This window comes from Denticeps clupeoides, chromosome 13, assembly GCF_900700375.1.
Source record: "Denticeps clupeoides chromosome 13, fDenClu1.1, whole genome shotgun sequence".
NCBI lineage: Eukaryota > Metazoa > Chordata > Actinopteri > Clupeiformes > Denticipitidae > Denticeps > Denticeps clupeoides.
This window is the reverse complement of record NC_041719.1, coordinates 13,506,321-13,527,474: the sequence shown is the minus strand read 5'-3', so window position 1 is coordinate 13,527,474 and position 21,154 is coordinate 13,506,321. Positions and strand designations below refer to the sequence as shown.

The 21,154-nt window shown below is 43.7% G+C and overlaps 2 protein-coding genes across 5 annotated transcripts; one reads left to right on the top strand and one right to left on the bottom strand.

The window, feature by feature from the left end:
* The first annotated feature begins 1,523 nt into the window (after positions 1-1,523).
* chst14 (carbohydrate (N-acetylgalactosamine 4-0) sulfotransferase 14) lies at positions 1,524-4,425 on the top strand. Of its 4 annotated transcripts, none has more exons than XM_029001216.1 (3): positions 1,524-1,940; positions 2,797-2,880; positions 2,973-4,425. In XM_029001216.1, exons 1-3 carry the CDS (start codon positions 1,674-1,676, stop codon positions 3,798-3,800), a joined length of 1,179 nt encoding a protein of 392 aa, XP_028857049.1. In that variant the 5' UTR covers positions 1,524-1,673; the 3' UTR covers positions 3,801-4,425. The 4 variants fall into 4 exon arrangements, with proteins under 4 accessions (XP_028857049.1, XP_028857048.1, XP_028857052.1 ...); XM_029001215.1 differs by having other exon boundaries at positions 1,524-1,964; XM_029001219.1 differs by lacking the exon at positions 2,797-2,880.
* A 73-nt stretch (positions 4,426-4,498) lies between these two features.
* Positions 4,499-20,468, bottom strand: cep135 (centrosomal protein 135). Its single transcript, XM_029000614.1, has 25 exons — positions 20,179-20,468; positions 19,647-19,769; positions 19,064-19,254; positions 18,585-18,752; positions 18,236-18,465; positions 17,943-18,071; positions 15,935-16,150; positions 15,717-15,782; positions 14,863-15,013; positions 13,656-13,894; positions 13,328-13,483; positions 12,818-12,961; positions 12,628-12,705; positions 12,347-12,498; positions 11,801-11,916; positions 11,421-11,575; positions 10,599-10,654; positions 10,140-10,308; positions 7,178-7,288; positions 6,886-7,071; positions 6,367-6,576; positions 6,032-6,234; positions 5,377-5,481; positions 5,170-5,301; positions 4,499-4,833 (listed from the first exon to the last, which is right to left on the bottom strand). The coding sequence occupies exons 2-25, from the start codon at positions 19,757-19,759 to the stop codon at positions 4,812-4,814; spliced, it is 3,498 nt and encodes a 1,165-aa protein (XP_028856447.1). The 5' UTR covers positions 19,760-19,769; positions 20,179-20,468; the 3' UTR covers positions 4,499-4,811.
* Positions 20,469-21,154: the final 686 nt, after the last annotated feature.

Below are 21,154 nucleotides of genomic sequence, written 5' to 3'. Positions count from 1 at the left end.
CAGTCTGCAGTCCCAACATGTTTTAAGTGGACCAGCATCATCTTCGTTTTTGAAGAAAACAAATGTGAGCTGCATAAATGCCCAGTAGCACTCACCTCCATTGCCATCAAGTGCTTTGAGCACATAGTCAGATCATATCCCCTCCAGATTGTTGGGGAGGGGTGGCCTAGCAGTTAAGAAAGTGGCCCCATAATCAGAAGGTTGCCCGTTTGAGTCCCGATCCGTCGAGGTGGCACTATGCAAAGCACCGTCCCCACACGCTGCTCCCCGGGCGCCTGTCATGGCTGCCCACTGCTCACCAAGGGTGATGGTTAAAACCAGAGGACACATTTCATCATGTCACCGTGTGCTGTGCTGCAGTGTTTCACAATGACAATCACTTCACTTTCACTTCATTATCGTGAGTGTATTCGCTGAGATCTGCCTCCAGTGCACTCTTGAAGGCAGGATAATTCAACAAACCAGTGCTTAACCTCCACGTTGTTTTCTGCAGCAAAAAATAGATCCCTGAGTGATCGGCAGGCTCTCGCTACCCCAGTCTGCGTAGTGTGTGTTGTGTTCTGTGTTCTATGTCCTTGTCATACATAAATAAGTAATCAATTTTTTGAGCGTGCTGCATGTCATGCTGAGTAAAATTTAGTTTGAGTGTCTTTCATTTTGGTTTCTTTTCCTAGTACTATTATTTGTGTCTAATTGGGGATTTAGAAAAAAAATTCAATCCCCTGCAAAGATGAGGGTACCAAAATATTCTGAGGTGATCAGGTCAAATGCCTTCCTAAAAAAACTTGTTCACTGCCAGGAGGGGCATAGATATTAAAGGATGTCGCCGCCTATTCATCTGGCTTCCTTTGAATCAAGACAAATTTGCCCTCTTTATAGTATATTTGCGATATGAATTCAAACTGAACTGAGTTTGACATGAATATAGCGACTCGTTTTTGAAGATTCCTTTTTATTTTTTCATGCTCAGCTGCAGAGATGTGGGAATTCCACGCTTATCCTCTTCTTTTTTACTCACCACTGCTCACCAAGGGTGATGGTTAAAAGCAGAGGACACATGTCACCGTGTGCTGTGCTGTGTTTTCACTTATGCTTTGCATAAATTGGAGAGATTGAATTTGGGGGATTTGTAAAACTCTGGCCGTACCGCTCCACTGGAAGTCCATTTCAAGTCAGGTTTTTTTCTAAGGAGGTGCACAGTCCCCTGTGGCCCACAAACTCCCTCCACTGATCTATAACACAGAATAAAAAGCAGCAAAATCAGAAAAAGCTGCTTACCTTGTCAGGGACAAGAATAGAATCTTTGGAGTTGTGCACCTCTTTTTTATAATATAAATAATTTATAATATAGATAATAGTAAATCTAGCTGGATGTTGTCATAACATGTTTTCTGGCTATATTAAATGCCACTCGCAATATGTCGGTCGCCCTAACGTACACAACGTTACGTAACGTGACGTAACATGCCGAATGCGGCGCCTACGGGAAACTTGGTCCATGGCTCCTCCCACCGCAACATGTGCAGATTGACTCCAAATCCCAGAATGCAACTTGTAGTTACTTTCGGCAGGATAGTTGAATAGTTGGCGGTGGGCTTGCGGTCGTTATGGACGCGTGGTAGGTCTTTTGCTCTACTTTTATGCTGTGAGCGGAACCCCAGAGGACGGGCGGGATGGCTCTGCGGAAAGAGGACGCGGCGAAGAAGGGCTCCGTGGCGCGGTTCCGTCCGCTCGCGCACGCGGCGGCCCGGAGCCGCGGCTCCGCCGCGCTGCCGTCGGTGCTGACGTTCGCCGTGATCGTGGCGTCCGGAGGCCTTCTGCTGATGATCGAGAAGGGGATGTTGAGCAGCGTGGAGACGCCGTCGCCGCGGGGCAACGGCAGGAGCCTCAGCTACCTCCAGAACGCCCGGGACCAAGCGGCTGTGGACGTGGAAGCTCAGGTGACCCCGAGATCGCCTGCATTTGTCAGTTCCCCCTTATTCTCTGTTACACTCAAGTGTGAATATTTTAATCATGTCATTTTTCATAACTCATTGCAGGATTATTATTGTTTGTTTTACTTTATAAACTTTTATGAACATTTTTGTTCATATTTGTCTTAGTTTATGTTTAAATCACGGTGGATTGAATGCTGCTCTACCTGCTCTCTGCTGGTGGTCCTGGACAGAACTTCTAGACAGTAATTCTAAACAGGATTGAAATGAACTCTGAACATTTCGAAGAATGACATTTATTGTCCTCTTGAAAAAACAAAACCAACGCCTTTTTTTGTGTGATTTGCATTTGAGGCATTTGTAATGTGCCATTTACAGTTTTTTTAAGTCAGGGTGTTGCCCGTGTGTGTCGGAGCTCATCTTTTGTCAGAACAAAGAAACAAAGTGAATGTTATGTGTCTGGGCCATGTTTTCGAACCTTCTTAAATCTTTTACATTTTAGGAAAATTGCTAAAAAAGTACCAAATGACCAAACTAATTTGTGGTACTGTTAAGTAGAGGTGTTAGAAAATATCGATGCAGCAATATATCGTGATATTTTTCGTGGTAATATTTTAATGATACAGGGACGTGTAATATCGATATTTTTGTGATCTAATGACCAAATGTGATCCAAACAGATCGTACACATCATCTTGTATTTCAGCTCTGTTTTTACATTGTGAGTGAGCTGTAGAATATCTCAATATGTACAGTATCACAATATACCGTGATACTTATCGTATCGTGAGATCCTTGCCAGTACGCACCCCTACTGTTACAGGAAAAAAAATAACGTAATAACATTTTATATTTTTACAAGGGCATTTATCAGAGCAAGTTGGAATCAGTAGTTACAGGGACGGTCCCCCCTGGAGCAACTCGGGGTCTTTCTAACGATCACAATGTTAGTAAGTGGGGCTCGAACCTGTGACTATGTCTTACCCGCTAGGCTACTGTCCCCCTAACCGCAGAACCTCTGCCCTTTGTGTGTCTCAGATCCAACGGGAGATCCGCAATCGGACCATGAAGATCATGTGCAAACAGAAGAACATGCCTCAGAACATATGGTCGCTAAGCCCGCTGAAGAGGAAGACGCTGCTGCAGCACATCCTGGTGAATGAGGAGCACCGCTTCCTCTACTGCTACGTTCCCAAGGTGGCCTGCTCCAACTGGAAGCGCATGCTCAAGGTCTTGAGCGGAGCCCTGGAGAACGTGGACGCCAAGGGCAAGATGGACCACAAGGCCGACCTGGTCTTCCTGGGCAACATGAAGCCAGACGAGATTCGCTACAGGCTGCGGCACTACTTCAAGTTCATGTTCGTGCGCGAGCCAATGACGCGGCTCCTCTCCGCCTACCGCAACAAGTTCGGGGAGATCCAGGAGTATCAGAAGAAATACGGCCCCGAAATCATCCGCCGCTACCGGCCGGGCTACACCGCCGCCGAGGCGGCGGCGGGGGCGGACGTGACCTTCGCCGAGTTCGTCCGCTACCTGCTGGACGAGGACCCCGATCGCATGAACGAGCACTGGATGCCCATGTACAACCTGTGCCAGCCCTGCGCCGTGCAGTACGACTTTGTCGGGACCTACGAGCGCCTGCAGGAGGACGCGGCGTACGTGCTGGAGAAAGTGGGCGCCCCGCCACACATCCGCTACCCCGAGCGGCAGTCGTGGTACAAGCCGGTTACCAAGGAGACGCTTCACTACTACCTGTGCAGCGTGCCGCAGAAGCTGGTTTGGGATCTGCTCCCCAAGTACATTATAGACTTCTCCTTCTTCGGCTACTCTCTCCCCAACACGACCACTGAATACTGTAGACACTAGGGAGGACTTTTTATTCTCGTTTTAAATGAAATTGCGTGTAAATATAAAGGAGCATTGTGTAAAATGTATTGGGAAGGATTGTGAGGGCGCATACAGCTAAAATGCAGTAAAAAAAATTCAAACATAAATCTGCTGTGGGCATCCAAAGCTACATTTACACCAGAGGCTACATGTTATTGGCGTGAACGTGGCTAGAAATTTATAGCCTTAATAAACAAACAGCATGAGACCTAGTGCTCAGATGATCCAAAAATACATTGAGGTAATATTTATGGCATTTATCAAACAGTGGTTGTTAAAGGTCAATGTGTTGGTATAAAAGAAAAGCACTGCAATAATTATTTTCAACTGTACCAAAGTTTCTAGTACATGCTGAGATGTAAATGTTTGAAGGACGTTACAGTAGCATTTTCCATCGAGGTGCTACTGCAGCTTGAAGGGTGACTCTCTGGCTGGCTACAGAGGATTCAGCAGGATTTGGCATCAGTTACATTGACAATATTTGTTAACTTTTGAAGTAAGGGATTTATTTTAGGGGTTGGATATGGGATTGTGTGTATCAGTGATGTCTGCATTCTGTTACATTCTGTTGGGAAAGGTTCATTAAAACGTAAATTTAAAAATATTTAAGTCTACTAAAGCTACATTTTTCTCAGTAGATTCACAAACATCACAAAATGAATTTATTTATAGACACCTTTATTCACAGAATTAAGTTCCTTCCTTTCCTCCGCTTTCCTAGGTTCAAGTTATTTGGGTCAAGATATTTATTCAGTCCTAGCTCATGTCAGGGTGACCATTAAACTAATACAAAATACCAGACATAAATGTAGAAAAATACATAAAACACATTTAAATACACATATATATTTACAACAGTACACATCATCCAACACGTACACAAAGAGGTGATGGGCTTTGGTAAGTGCCATGATTTACCCAGGGCACAAACCATAAGATTCCTGTTGATCCGCCTTTTTCTTACAGAATTCTTCATTTTCAGACTCTTCTTCATTCCTTGAAACTAACATTTCTGGAAATAGGAACATGGTGCTGATCAGTATCCAATATCAACAAGATAAACACATAAGACAAACAGCATTTCTGTGGATACCTTGATATTTCTACATAGTATAAATTTGCACTCAACAGCTCTTGAACAAAACTACTTCTGAAGGTAACTAATCAGTTTAATTGAGTTGAGTTTTCATAGCATCAGAAAATGATTTCAAGTTGGATATGCTGCCCCTTGATATTACATGATATTAACTCTTAATTCCAACACTCTACACATTACAATGGGGAAACAAACAGAATTTTAAAAATCTGTTTAATTAAACCAAACTGAAGTTTGAATTGAATGCCTCACTTGTCTGGTGAGCGGTCAGAAGACCTATCTGGAGTGAGGGGACAGGAACTAAGCGAGGCACTGTGTGGGGAAGAGCTTCGTAGGGAAGAGAAGGAAACGCCTTGTTTACGCATCTCTTGGAACGCTCTCTCTCTAGAAAACACAGAAATGGGACATTAGCCTGGGCTGATGAAACGACGCCGGAGAGAAGGTTGTGGGTAAGCAAACCTCTCAAAACGCTCTGTGGTCAGCTGCCTCTTAAGTACGTCCATCTCTGTCTGGAGCTGGGACACCTTTCCACGAAGTTGAGAAACTTCCTTGGCATGACTTGCTCTGCACATGCAAAACTTCCAGTAAGATCATATATCCTGTTTTACAGGTTTACTAGAATGCTGACATTAAAGGTCTTCTGTGCACACGGTCCTACACAAAGCTTTCGAAATTCCTACAGCCGGCTTGACTTGTGATCTTTCACCTCGTTTACTGATACAGGTTTGAGTCTTATGGGACTAGTTCGTCTACAGCTGACTTGATTTACCACCACAACAGTGGTAAATAAACAGTAACACTGCAGCACAGCACACAATGAAGTGTGAGCACAACCTTAGTGAGCAGTGAGCAGCCATAAAAGGCCCCCGGGGAGCAGTGTGTGGCACCTTGGTGGTTCGGGGTTCGAACCGGCAACCTTCTGATTTTGGGTCCGATTCCTTACCAGCTAGGCCATCACTGCTTTATAAGGTAACAAAGTATGCACTAGATAGAGATGAGGTGTAAATAAAATATATGTATGTATGTATGTATGTATATGTATTATTTCACTAAATAAAAACATAAGAGAATAAAGAAAGCCTCAACTGGAGAGAAAATCCTCAATAACTCTTACGTTTTGCTGTCTGCCAGTGCTAGTCTGTCTTTGAGGACCTTCAGTTCCTGCTCTTTCTCAGTGCTGCTGAGCTGCGTTTGGAATTCTTTCTGCCGATTGGTGGAGAGCAGCGCCTCCAGATTACGGACTGTTAGCTTCTCACTGGTTAGCTGCTTCTTGAGAAGTTCTGCCTCTGAGCGCACATCTTCAAGCTCCCCCAGTACCTGCTCATATAAATAGATTAAAGTCAGAGAAATCATTTGATTTAGAGGGATGCTTATAAAAGCCGCATCACACATTTACAATACAAATGTTATTACCCTAGATCCTCATAGAGAGAGATGTGTGTGTCTCACCCGTTCAAGGTCCATGCTCTTGCCAGTGAGCTGACGAGTGATGACCTCTTTACTGGAGTCCAGTTTGACACAAAGCTCCCGGACAGAGGCCAGGTCATCCAGCAGTGTGGATTTCTCTACCTGGCCGGCTTGTAGCTGCTCCTCAAGTCGCGACATCGCTCGCGCCATAGAACATACCTGAGCTTCATATGCTTGTAATGCACTCATATGCTGTCAGAAAAGCAAAGAGAGACCGAAAGAGATGTCCAATAAATAATTTGTACCTAAATGATTTATAAATACAACCATATTTTCCTTGTCATTAGTTAATATTTATTTATATCTGCACAACACTTTAGTCCACACCAACCTTTTTATCTTATTTATATCAGCCTAAACCTGTGGACAGCAAATAAATTTAACAGAAAAATGTAATTCCTTCTGCACTCAAGACAATAAATGCTTTGAATCCTTGAATTGAATACATCCTCCCTCAAATGAAACAGCAAACCAAACAGAGTCCACTCCTTCCACACCCACCTCCTGAATCTCTCTCTCCTGGTGTTCAGCTCTCTCACGAAGGTGCCTGCGCTCCGCGTCTGAGGACAGCAGCTCTAGTCTGACGGAGCTGCTGAGACCCTCAGCCTGCTGCAGCTTCTGCTCCCAGTCCTCTGCCTCAGAGCGCGCAGAGCAGAAGCGCTCCAGTAACTCCCTGTTCTCCTGTTCCTGTAGGCACCAGAACCAGCTTTCATGGTGACTATTCGTTGGCATGAATCGTGTCTACTTTTTATCTTAAGGCAAGAGGTGTAGACTTTGTTTCATGCATTCTCACCTTGGCGGCCATCAAATTCTCCATTCTGGCCACTTCGGAGATGTAGGAGTGAACTCTCATCTTCAGCTCATCCTTCTCATGCAGAGCCTCTTCCATCTCAGCATGTACTGCCTACACAACACAGAGACAAAGATGTCAAGCTGTCTCTACAACAAAGGACAGCACCCCAAAAATCTTTTTTCATATGTTTACTAAATAAAAATAATACTATAGCAAAAAATGAATATTTGCAAAACAGTAGCAATTCATATAGAATGTGCATGATTTATAAAATGTTCTGTATTTTATGGACTTTTTTTAAACATATAAAGGGTTACTGGTGATTGACTAGTCTGTTAGCATGAGTTCTCAGACTGCAGGATATGACAAATCAGTGTCTCTGGGTTTGCTGTTTGTACAGTGGGGCAAAACGTATTTAGTCAGCCACCAATTGTGCAAGTTCTACCACTTAAAAAGATGAGAGAGGCCTGTAATTTTCATCATGGGTATACCTCAACTATAAGAGACAAAATCCAGAAAATCACATCCTCTGGTTTTTAAAGAATTTATTTGCAAATTATGGTGGAAAATTAGTATTTGGTCACTAACAAACAAGCAAGATTTCTGACTCTCAAAGACCTATAACGTCTTCTGAAAAAGGCTCCTCTGTCCTGCACTCATTACCTGTTTTAATGGCACCTGTGTGAACTCATTATCAGTATAAAATACACCTGTCCACAATCTCAAACAGTCACATTCCAAACTCCACTATGGCCAAGACCAAAGAGCTGTGTAAGGACACCAGAAACAACAACAACAACATTTATTTCTTATATAGCCCAAAATCACATACAGTATGTCTCAATGGGCTTTGACAGGCCCTACAGTTGACAGCCCCCATACTTGACCCTTCTGCACACAAAAAAAAACTCTAGGAGAGAGAAAAAAAGAGAGGGACCCCCTTCTTTACTTTACTTTACTTTATTTAGCAGACGCTTTTATCCAAAGCGACTTACAAGAGGAAGACACCAGCAATTCTCGTTCGATTTCTATAGAATATTGAGTTTACAAACTAAGAGCCCTGATAAGGCTTAGACTTGTCAGTGAAGAACATGCTCGGAGATTGTTAGGTGCTAGACTAAGAAAAATTATAATGTATTTATACATTTTTGTATTGTTTGTGCAATGTATACGCATGTGCGTGTGTAAGTGTTAGATTTGTCTGTAATATTTTTTGAATAAGAGGGTTTTCACCTGCTTCTTAAAAGTGGTGATAGTCTCGGCTGGTCGTGTGGAGGAGGGCAGGTTGTTCCACCAGCCAGGGACAACAACGGAGAACAGAGATGATTGGAATCGGAGACCCCGTGAAGAAGGAATTTTTAGTCTCCTTTCGTTTGACGATCTGAGAGAGCGTGCAGGAGTGTAGCTAGGTAGTAGTGTGTTGATGTAGGAGGGCGCAGTTCCATTTACAGCCCTGTAGGCAGCATCAAGGATTTGAACTCAATGCGAGCAGCTACCGGGAGCCAGTGGAGGGAGGTAAGAAGAGGTGTAACATGGGTGTATTTTGGCTGATTGAAAATGAGACGGGCTGCCATATTTTGGATCATCTGGAGTGGTTTTATGGTGACTGCAGAGGCTTCAGCCAGGAGAGAGTTACAGTAGTCGAGTTTGGAGATGATCATTGCCTGGACGAGGAGCTGCGTAGCCTGTTGTGAGGGTCACTCTACCCTTCCAGGGTAGAGTGACCCTGCAAATGGTCTCAGTGCAGGGTTGGGGATGATATAATAATAAGTCCTACAGTTGTAGGGTTGGAGCAGTCCAGGATGTAGTCAGTGTCATGGTCTAGATTACGAGTCCATAATGATGTTAAAATTATAGACCTGCACAAGGCTGATCAAGAACGGTGAAAATCCCAGAACCACACGGGGGAACTAAGTGAATGACCTGCAGAGGGCTGGGACCAATGTAACAAAGGCTACCATCAGTAACACACTACGTCACCAGGGACTCAAATCCTGCAGTGCCAGACGTGTTCCCCTGCTTAAGCCAGTACAAGTCCGGGCCCGTCTGAAGTTTGCTAGAGAGCATCTGGATGATCCAGAAGAGGATTGGGAAAATGTTCCGATGAAACCAAAATAGAACTTTTTGGTAAAAAAAGAAAGAATGCTGAGTTGCATCCAAAGAACACCATACCTACTGTGAAGTATGGGGGTGGAAACATCATGCTTTGGGGGTGTTTTTCTGCAAAGGGACCCGGACAAGGGCATTGAAGATGAAACGTGGCTGGGTCTTTCAGCATGACAATGATCCCAAACGCACCGCCCAGACAACGAAGGAGTGGCTTCGTAAGAAGCATTTCAAGGGTCTGGAGTTGCCTAGCCAGTCTCCAGATCTCAACCCCATAGAATATCTTTGGAGGGAGTTGAAAGTCCGTGTTACCCAGCGACAGCCCCAAAACATCACTGCTCTAGAGGAGATCTGCATGGAACAATGGGCCAAAATACCAGCAACAGTGTGTGAAAACCTTGTGAAGACTTACAGAAAACTTTTGACCTCAGTCATTGCCAACAAAGGGTATATAACAAAGTATTGAGATGAACTTTTGTTAGAGACCAAATACTAATATTCTACCATAATTTGCAAATAAATTCTTTAAAAATCAGAGGATGTGATTTTCTGGATTTTCTTTCCTCATTTTGTCTCTCATAGTTGAGGTATACCTATGATGAAAATTACAGGCCTTTCTCATCTTTTTAAGTGGTAGAACTTTCACAATTTGTGGCTGACTAAATACTTTTTTGCCCAACTGTATATGAGCTTGGACCAGGACATAATAAATGCGTATTCCAAGCAACGTTCAAACAGGATGCGTAAAGAAATTTCCCTCCTCTGTCACAGGAGACCTTGTGTAACCCCATGCCAACACAGAAGAACATTTCTGTCAGCCTGTGTGTTTGTACATGCATGTTCTCCTGTATGAAACCTGGTTTTCACGAGTCATGGTGGCAAGGTCATCCTGCAGTCTCCGGTTTTCTCGGAGTGTGATCTCTCTGTCTTTGCCCACTGCTGCCAGCTCCTCCTGTGTGCCGTTCAACTGCCTGCGCAGACTTGAGATCTCCCTCTCACGGCTGCTCAGCACCCCCTTCAGCTGACTGTCGCCATTACAACCAAACACAGAAACGTTCAAAAAAAGCTCTCTTTTTTCAATAGGACACCAATGCTACCAGCCATGTTACTTACTCTACTTAACATTAGCAATTTTCCCACTTATGCTACAGCCGCCCATATTGTAACTATATCACAACAAACTTAAAAGACCTATAAAGGAGATTAAATAAAATTAATTATATAAACTGGCTTGAGAAGCCTTACATGTTTCATTATTATTTTTAGTAATAAACATAATGTGCTTATAAGCCATCTTACACATAAACATACTTACTCTAGTGAGTTTTCCATTTCAGAAAGGTTCAGTCTCATGTCTGTGAGTGTCTTCTCCTGCAAAAGGTCAAAAAGAAAAAGTCTTGTAATTAGTTGTGAAAGCTTATATTAATAAACAGATAAACAAAGTAACATACATTTCTTTTGTCTCACTGTTGTAGTGCATGCACATTACATAACATTAACTACAGTGGACCAGAAGGTTCAACACAAATGCAAGTTGCGCACAAGAGAAGCTATGAGGCTCAGTGCTGTAAGTAAGTGAAGCACTGATGCTAGAAAACATTTATTAACGAAGTGAATTGAAGTGATTGTCACATGTGATACACAGCACAGCACACGGTGCACACAGTGAAATTAGTCCTCTGCGTTTAACCCATCACCGTGAGTGAGCAGTGGGCAGCCATGACAGGCGCAGGGGAGCAGTGTGTGGGGACGGTGCTTTGCTCAGTGGCACCTCAGTGGTACCTTGGCGGATCGGGATTCAAACCTGCAACCTTCTTATTACGGGGCCGCTTCCTTAACCACTAGGCCACCACTGCCCCCTGTCGGTCCTAATGAGCAATGTTATTCACTGTTATGTGTTTATGTAAGTGATAATGGACACTCCATTCTTATATCAAATATTACATGCAAAATATGATATTTGATATATGAACGCAGTGTTCGTAACATCAAGAGTGTGTAACTTCCATTGCGGTTTTGGAATTTGTGTTGACCCTTCTGGGCCACCATACACACGCAAGATCTGTGTATGTGTAACTGTCACAGGCCAGAGCTAATATAATCTTTCATAAGTCGTTTCATAAGTCATCAGTCATACCTTCCTATGTAATTCTTCTTGTAGCTGGACCATGCGCTCCGTCTTCTGATCAACTGTGTCCTGCAGCATGTCCTTCTCATGGTCCAGAGCTGATAGAGCAGCCTGCAGTATGCTCACCTCATCCTTCTGACTGGAGCCATGGAGACTCATGTCACCTTTCACCACAAAGATCAACACTTTGTTATCTTTTGACTATACACAGGCTGAGGTAAAGCCACTCTACTTCAGTGGGACTACAGCTGACTGTGTGCATTATCATTATCATTATCACTTTTTTCAAGTGCAGTGTCTGCACTTTGAAAGATGGCACTCACACAAGCTAAATATTGCTGACAGACAGAAGATGGCTTGACCGATTCTTATAATAACGCAAAACTTACCGATTCGCTCCTCAAGTCTGTCGATCTTCTGGTGAGCAGCCATGAGCTCACTGGTCTTCACTGAGAGCCTGTGCTGGACATCAGACAAAGACTTGTCCATCTGCTCCTGCAGTAGCCTGAGACCACATATACACACGTCACATGTACACAAGAGAGGAGCCTTTTCTGCTCAGCAAGACACATGGTTTGATTACATTTTTAAAATGATTAATAACACCTGATTTAAATAATAAAATCATATGGGTTGGGTCAGGTTTTCAATTGTTTTGTAGTTAGTGCTGGGTGTGGCAACAGGTGGCGCTTTTTGGGTGCTAGTGCTGGGTGGAAAGGATCCCATAATCCGAAAGTTGCCGGTTCGATTCCTGAGCTGCTAAAGTGCCACTGAATTGCCAGTGAGCAAAGCACCAACCCCACACACTTCTCCCAGGGCGCCTTCTATGGCTTCCCACTGGACACATTTTGTTGTTTGCACCATGTGCTGTGCTTCACAATGACAGGCATAGGACTCACTCCAGCACGCTATACATAAAAGAAAGGAACCCTCACCTGAGTGCACTGTTTTCTGCTCGTCTTTGGACATTCTCCTCTGAGTTCTGGACCAGGGCAGCCACACGGGCATTGAACTCAGCCTCCACAGCTACACCACTCTCCTTCAGTGTGCTTACCTGACACCGCAGGTCTATACACTCTCGCTCCAGCTATAGCAAACACACACAAAACACACACACACACAGAGGTAGTTATAGGACAAATGCCACATGGAGTGGGTCAAGGAAAAACAATTGCTCAATTAGGAACAGGTCATGTTTTTCTAAATGGCAACGCACAGTTTGTACGGTGTTCTTCAGATCCAGGATCCTCCGTTCTTCCTGTTCTCTGTCTGTGAGTGCTGATGACTGAGCCACCTGAACGATTGGACAACTCCACTTTAATTAAACTCAGGTTTAATGAAAAAACACAGCTTATTAAAAGGAAAAGTTATTAAAAGCTCCGCTGATCACAGATAGCGTAATGCACCTTCAGTCTCTCCCTGAGCGAGTCTCTCTCAGAGGCCATTCTCCTGAGGTCAGCTTCTGCTTGCTCTCTTTCCTCCCTCAGCTTCTGCGGAACGTCTGTTGGGGAAGCAGATTCCCTACGCAACCACCGCAGCTCCTCCCGTGCCTTCACAAAGACATGTCATTTTCTGAGTTGAATCACAATCGATACACAAATTGTACTATAACTGATCTTGAGGTAAACAGTGGTATTAAAAGACAGGGCACACTGCTAGCAGATAAGCATGCAGTAAATATCCTTATGGATCCTAATACTTTAGTAAATATCCCTGCAACACAACACACAATTTATGTTAAAACTCATCATTTTAAAGGCTGTACAGCAACCCAAGCATTCATCCTATTATTTCTGGCTGAGCTGCCATGGGCCACAACTCTGCTGAATTGTCATCTTTTTTTTTTTTTTTTTACACCCACACATTAGTTTTAAATAAAACTATTTCAGTAAAAAAAGGGTGTCACACAGCCCTACCTGTTGGTACTGCACATTCAGGTGGTCTCTCTCAGCAGTTAAGGCTTTGACATTAGCCTGGATGTCCTCCATCTGTTTTTCAAAGCCCAGGAGGACTGTCTGGAGCTCATTTTTCTCTCGGACCGCCTGAGTGAGCTCCAAGTTAGCACCATTCTTCTGAAATCAGATGTAAAAGAACACTACTTACTGAGGTATATAGTTATTCTATTCTGTATCCAACATGTACCGCTATGCATCTCAAAATCTGTACAAAAACTGATTAATTTTGATGCATTGTATAAAATTAATTAATTGCAACCTATTGGATGCCTGTGACGTTAAATCCCACCATGCTATTCCAGTCTGTGGTTCTTCTGGGACTCCTCCCTCTAGCAGGACTGTGGGAAGGACTTCGATGTGACCCTGACCCTCCACGTGTCTTGCGGTATTTTTCAGCCTCTAGTCGATAGTAGTCCCTCTCCTCCTCAAGACTCTTTACAAAAGCATCAAGGCGAGAAGGCGAACGATCCTTCCCACATATGCCATATCGCATTCGCATCCTCTCCAATTCCATAACCAACTCCTTCTCTGAAAAGAAACAGTCTTGATTGAAGATTTGTTATATTCACGGGAATAATCACATGCATGTGTACTGTTCTCTCATTAACTATGGGTAAAGTGGCTTAATTTAATAAATGAAAAATATCCTGTAATAAAATATGTGTGTGTGTGTGTGTGTGTGTGTGTGTGTGTATATATATATATATATCTCACTATATATATATATGTGTGTGTGTGTGTGTGTGTGTGTGTGTGGTGTGTGTGTGTGTGTGTATGTGTGTATATGTGTGTGTATATATATATATATATATATATATATATATATATATATATATATATATATATATATATATATATATATATCTCTCTCTCTCTCTCTCTCTCTCTCTCTCTCTCTCTCTCTCTCTCTCACTGTTCAATGTTTTGGACACATTCAATGTGTTTTCTTTATTTTCATGACCAGTCTACATTGGTAGATTCTCACTGAAGGCATCAAAACTATGAATGAACACATGTAGAGAGAACAAGGCTGCTGGGTGATGCGCCGTGCAGCGTGATCAGGCCACCACAGTCACTACCGGCACTACTTTTTAACAAGAATTTTTATACTGCTGCCAGAAAATCACCAAGCAACGTCATTATGATATAATTTAATTAAGTAATGTTCTGCACTGCATCGATGAGGATTCGTCCTCGTCTGCATCACAATGTATCGATTATACAATTAAATTCAACACCCCTTACATACACACACAGTATACACTATATACTATATATCTTCCACCATATTATTTCACATTGTTGTTAAATAGTCCGTCGTGATTAATTTCAACACTCCTGCTGTATAAAGTATAAAGAAGGTCTAAATGTTAATTGAAAAGGTGAATGTAAAAGCTACAGTCAGCCAAGAGTCTTTTAACTCTTAAATAACAGATTTTTTTAATCAGTACTGGCAAAAATATATATATATATATATATGTATATGAATTTCTTACCTGCTAAGGACATTTTCGTAAGTTTGTCCTGAAGCCGTCTCTTCTCCTCCTCCAGGAAATTCAGCAGACCATCCATCTTCTCATTCTGTTCCCTGGCTTCTGACAGCTGGTCGCTCACACGGGCTTTGTCGTAGTCTCCCTCTGCTAACTCCTAAAACAGCCAATCACAATAATCAAGCTCCTTATGAGGCATCTATTTAACCAATCAGCAAAACTCTTGCTCTCTGCCAAACAGGAACAGAGCCCATATGCAAGGTTAAACTGAGGCATGGCTCAGATTAGTGAATAAGATACTTTATTGGGGAGAATAGAGTTGTAAAACATACAACAATGCATACATTATTAAATCTAAACACCGTCCTCTAATGCGTTTCATTTAAAATCTTTATAGAGTTTGACAAATCATATATTTACATGGTTTGTGCCTTGTTGACAAAGGCCTATAATGCTATTATGTGGTTCATCCTTGAGATACTGTGTGAGAAGTAAATACTAAACACCATGCATCCACTGGCTCTCTGAGTTTGGTGTTGGGCATCACCCTGTAAACAGTTACTATGAGTTACATGACAGGAAGTGTGAAAATCATTCTACTCAGGGTCTAAAAGAAGATCCTTCTAAGAAATAGAAAGTGCATGTACAGTAACTGCTCAGTTCCAATTTGCAAATTCAGATAAATAAATAAAGAGTTAACAAAAAATGTGGAAAAGTAGAAAACCCCAGTAGCAGCAGTAGAAAACCCCACTGGCACATACTGGCAGGTGAAAACCTGCCATGGAGTTAGTTGGCAGATGGGAAGTTTCACACACCATTTAACAGGGCGGGATTGTAACAGCATGTGGACACACACATACCCTCTTCAGTTTGGACACCATCTCCTCCAGGTCCTCTATCAGACCCTGCTGTCTCTGGACCTCATTCTGCAATAGGAAAATCGCTAAGTGTCAATGTTGCATTCATAAAGAAATGATGTGCCGATGACTGATAATATTCTTTATTTGTGGCCTGTCAGTTTCATTTAAACTCTAAAGGTCAGAAGAGGCACATTTGGATGGTCTGTAGTAAAAAGTACCTTGGCCTCCAGCAGTTCCACATCAGCTGTCTCCAGCACATGCTCTTTGTCCCTCTCTAGCTGGTGGGCCAGTTCGTCGATGTGTGTGAGCTCCTTGCACAGCTCCTGGTTGCGGGCACTCAGGTCTGCCACCTCGCTGCTGGCATGCTGCCTCTTCTGCTGCAGCCCCTGCATTTTCTGTTCCAGTGAGCGATTTGTCTCCTGCAAGTATTCGATCTACAAAGGAGTGATTGGGGTAATTACACAGACAGAATAGTATGGTTAGTAGGCTATATTTATATACAGTCGTGGCCAAAGGTTTTGATAATGACACTAATACTGGTTTTCACAAAGTTCGCTGCTTCTGTTTTTATTATGCCAATTTGCATATACTCCAGAACGTTATGAAGAGTGATCAGATTAATCGCAAAGTCCATTTTTGCCATGAAAATGAACTTAATCACAAAAAACATTTCCAGTGCATTTCAGCCCTGCCTCAAAAGGACCTGCTGAGATCATTTCAGTGATCCTCTTGTTAACACAAGTTAACAAGCACAAGGCTGGAGATCATTCTGTCATGCTGATTGTGTTAGAATAGCAGACTGGATTTTCTTAAAAAGAGGGTGATGCTTGAAATCCTGCAAGGATATTGCTGCTACTAAGATTGCACCTAAATCAACCACTTATCAGATCATCAAAAACTTCAAGAAGAGAATTTCAAGTGTTGTGAAAAAGGCTTCAGGGTGGTCAAGAAGGTCCAGAAAGTGCCAGGACCATCTCCTAAAGATCCTACTGAGGGAAAATGATTGTCCGGAGGTGAGCACTACTATCAGTACTGTCTCGTGCCCATAGTAAAGAATCCTGAGACCATTAATGTGTGGGGCTGCTTCTCATCCAAGGGAGTCAGCTCCCAATTTGGCCCAAGAACACAGCAATGGATAAAGAATGGTACCAAAACATCCTCCGACAGCAACTTCTCCCAAGCATCCAAGAACAGTTTGGTGAAGAACAATGCATTTTCCAGCATGATGGAGCACCATGCCATATGGCCAAAGTGGCTCGGGGAACAAAACATTGAGAACTTTTGGTCAATCCTCAAGAGGCGGGTAGACAAACAAAAATCCCACGAATATTGAGCACTGATTATGAATGAACCATCATTCAGGATTTGGCCCAGAATTTGATTGACAGCACACCAGGGCCAATTGCACAATAAAAAGGGCCAACACTGGTGGTAGTAGCCTAGTGGGTAACACATTCACCTATGAACCAGAAGACCCAGGTTCAAATCCCACTTACTACCATTGTGTCCCTGAGCAAGACACTTAACCCTAAGTTGCTCCAGGGGGGACTGTCCCTGTAACTACTGATTGTAAGTCACTCTGGATAAGGACGTCTGATAAATGCTGTAAATGTAACACTGCAAATATTTACCCTTTGCATAAAGATGCTGTAATTTGAAAATACACCACAGAAACAATGGACAAAAAAATCCAAATAAACCGAAGCAGCAAACTTTGTGAAAAACAGTACTAGTGTCACTCAAAACTTTTGGCCACGACTGTATGGCATGAACGTATACATATATATTCACAAGTGTGCGTATGTACAATATGTAGTGGTGGCCTAGCGGTTAAGGAAGCGGCCCCGTAATCAGAATGTTGCAGGTTCGAATCCCAATCCGCCAAGGTGCCACTGAGCAGCCACTGAGCAAAGCACCGTCCCCACACACTGCTCCCCAGGCGCCTGTCATGGCTGCCCACTGCTCACTCAGGGTGATGGGATAAATGCAGAGGACACATTTCACTGTGTGCACCGTGTGCAGTGCTGCTGTGTATCACATGTGACAATCACTTCACTTCACTTCTACATAATGTTACATGTATGTTACACACATAAAAAAAAAATCAGGTCAAGTGAACATCTCATTATTGAGATTTATGTAAAAAGTGGTACAATGTTAAAATAGGCACTATTTAGCAGTTGAAAAGCCTTCATGACTGTGTCATTGCAACCATAATTTCTGTACCTGAAGGTTCAGATGAGCAATAACTTTCTCATTACTGATGTTCTGTGACTCCAGGGATATGACGTCATAGGGTCGCCCTCCATCAAGTGCTCGATTCAGACGCTCAATCTCTTTATCACGCTCTTCCACCTGACAGAAACCACAGAATTTGTGTATATCCTGTAAAGCACTTTGTTTCTATAAAAGCACTTGTGTGTGTGTGTGTGTGTGTGTGAGAGCGCAGCAATCTTTCTGCGTTGCAAAGAGGTCCCTCCCACCCCACTAATGCTATTATATACCATATAATAACACACCTGTGTGTTAAGATGTCTGATTGAGCCTTGTGCATGCTCAATGTCAAGCTGAAGTTTGGTGACATCACGTTGCAGCTCCTGAATCCTGTCATCCGCCACCTGCAGAAGGTCAGCGATGTATGGGTCATCAGGCTGCATTACAACAGAAGAAGTGGAACCAGAAGGTGGTGGCAGGAGCTCGTCAATTTGCATCCGTTGGCGCCTGAAAGGGATGGAGCGCTTCTTTCCTCCTATCCAACAAGACACCTTTGTGATATAACTGTGTGTTGTGTTGCGAGCAGATAAAAGCCCCACGCTTTATAAGACTGCAATTGTTAGCTCAAATTAAACTAAAAGAGTGGTCTAATACCTGGTGTCTGAACCACAGCCTGCATGTTCTTCTCTTGAAGCTGCTGTATTCTTTCTGTCTTGGCCATGCTTTCTTTCTCCAGAGAGCGCACTTTGTGCACATACTGGTTATTCAGGAACTTCAGGTCTGAAGTCTCATGGTCCAGCTTTCGGATGAAGGCCTTAAGTTCTGGGAAAAGTTCAACATCGGTCTTTACAAATACATTCCTTTTCAGTGCACGTCACTCCTCAGTAATTGGTAGTGCGTGAAATCACCTAAATGGCACCAATGTAATCCATACAGAAAACAAGTATTATCATTTTTGTGAAAGGACGTTCCTTTGTTGGCTGCTTATTTCAGCAACGACACTTTGGACAGGGTTTATGACCACTGATTATCTCAGCTAGTCTAAAAACACGACCGGGAAACAAACCTGACTACAAAAAGGAATGAACAGCGAAACAATTCTCAATAAAAAGATGAAGAAACATCATGTCTACCTCTACTGAGTTTGTCTTTTTCCTCCCTGAGCTTCAGAAGCCCCAAATGCAGCTCATTATTCTCCCGAACCAGACGAGAGTTTTCAGTCTTGTACGGCTCCAACAGGGCATCCAAATTCCTGCTCTCCTTCTCAGTCTTTCCTGCGGAGAGCTTAGCATTCCGCAAACTCTCAGTGGTGTGGACCAGGTCACTAAAAAAAATTGAATACAGGACAACAGAATGGAAATAACACTATCACAGTGCAATGCGGCCGTGATTTTGTCATTGTGATTGACGCTGTGAAACGCTGCAGCACACAACAAAACGTGTCCTCTGCATTTAACCCATGAACCCTTAGTGAGCAGTGGGCAGTGCTTTGCTCAGTGGCACCTTGACAGTTCGGAATTCAAACCCACAACCTTGCCGATTACGGGTCCACTTCCTTAACCGCCAGGCCATATGAGCACAGCTAGGTGGAGATCTTTATCAGATATCCACCTAGCAGTGCAATAACCTACACCGATACTGCAGTGTCCAGCAGACTCATCAGCATCACTGCGAGTTTTAGAGCACGATCTGTTCAGCAGTGACCGGTGAGGCTACCTGAAGAGTTTCTCCACCAGGGGCAACGACTCGATTCCCAAAGGCTGCCTGTATCCCAGCTGATCGAGCCGTTTCCGGAGATTAACAAACCTCCTCTCGGCGTTGGAACTCATGGCTTAGTAGCTGGAACGAAACAGACGGAAATGTTACTCTCATCCGGTCTTCACTAGTCACCAAGCATCTACACACTGCCCACAGTACAGTACAGTAGTGGGGTGTAGCAACACACTCGCCTGTGAACCAGAAGACCACGAGGTCACAGGTTCGAACCCCACTTAGCAGGACACTTACAGTTTACATTACAGCATTTATCAGTGACCTACAATCAGTAGTTACAGGGACAATCCCCCCCCTGGAGACAATCAGGGTTAAGTGTCTTGCTCAGGGACACATGGTAGTAAGTGGGATTTGAACCTGGGTCTTCTGGTTCATAGGCGAGTGTGTTACCCACTAGGCTACTATCACCCTACACTCCGGGGGGACCGTCCCTGTAACTACTGATAATAGGACACCCTGGACAATGTCAACTTACTTTACTTCCTCTTATTGTCGGTGCTATCAGCAGCGTCTGTCCGAGAACATTATTTCGTCTTTCTTCCGTCCCCGTGTCGGGTGGTTGACACCGTTAGCGGGGATAAACCGGGCTAACCAGTCCGAGCTAAACCCCGGCGCGCCGACCTGCGTCCGCCGAGGCTCTTACAGCCGTCGTGCCCTGAGAGGGAGCTTTTTAATCCCTTCAACTCCGAGCGGCCGAGTCGCCTGCGCGGCTAGTTCTCATCCCACCTCTTCCGCACGGCGCGGGTTCCGGCGGTAAAATCTGGTTTGAAAATGGCGCCGGGAACCGAGTCGCTGTGGGCGGAGCGGACGCGTCTCCATGGATACGTCTCCACGGGAAAAGACGGGGAGAGGACGGGGGAGAGGGCCAAAGATCCGGGTGTTTCCGCTCTTACAACAAAACGCAAAGATTCCGCTACCTTGGTTGCGCAAAGAAGACAGGTTTGATCCGAGGCCAAACGGGTGGAGTTATAGCGCCATCTCGTGGAACGCAAGTTCAGCATAAGAAAGGAAAAGAGGAGAAGTTGGGACCTGCTCCAGCGTGTTGACTATTTCAAATACCCCTTTCTGGGGTGGGATTTGTACAATTTGCACTGGAGAGTAATATATCATAAGCAGCACAAAGATACAAATATACAATCAGGACCGTATTTACAGACATGTACAATGAACACATTCTAAACAAGACAACACAAAGAGCGAGATTGTATGATATTAAAAGAAGAAGTGCTGTAAATATGGTATATGGTGTGTTTTACTTTGCTTATGGAAATTTACAGAATGTGAAAGTGAAGTGATTGTCATTGTGAAACACTGCAGCACAGCACACGGTGGCACAACGAAATGCGTCCTCTGCTTTTAACCATCACCCTTAGTGAGCAGTGGGCAGCCATGACAGGCGCCCGGGGAGCAGCGTGTGGGGACGGTGCTTTGCTCAGTAGTGATTAGAACCG

Excerpts from the sequence above, each read along its gene's own strand:
- chst14 (XM_029001215.1), top strand. The coding sequence starts at position 1,674 with ATGGCTCTGCGGAAAGAGGACGCGGCGAAGAAGGGCTCCGTGGCGCGG. Across the intron at positions 1,965-2,796 it reads CCCCGAGATCGCCTGCATTT|GGCATTTATCAGAGCAAGTT; the intron begins GTCAGTTCCCCC and ends TATTTTTACAAG. Across the intron at positions 2,881-2,972 it reads GTCTTTCTAACGATCACAAT|ATCCAACGGGAGATCCGCAA; the intron begins GTTAGTAAGTGG and ends TGTGTGTCTCAG.
- cep135 (XM_029000614.1), bottom strand. The coding sequence starts at position 19,759 with ATGAGTTCCAACGCCGAGAGGAGGTTTGTTAATCTCCGGAAACGGCTC. Across the intron at positions 18,753-19,063 it reads AAAAGACAAACTCAGTAGAG|AACTTAAGGCCTTCATCCGA; the intron begins GTAGACATGATG and ends AACTTTTCCCAG. Across the intron at positions 4,834-5,169 it reads TCTGACCGCTCACCAGACAA|AAATGTTAGTTTCAAGGAAT; the intron begins GTGAGGCATTCA and ends TCCTATTTCCAG.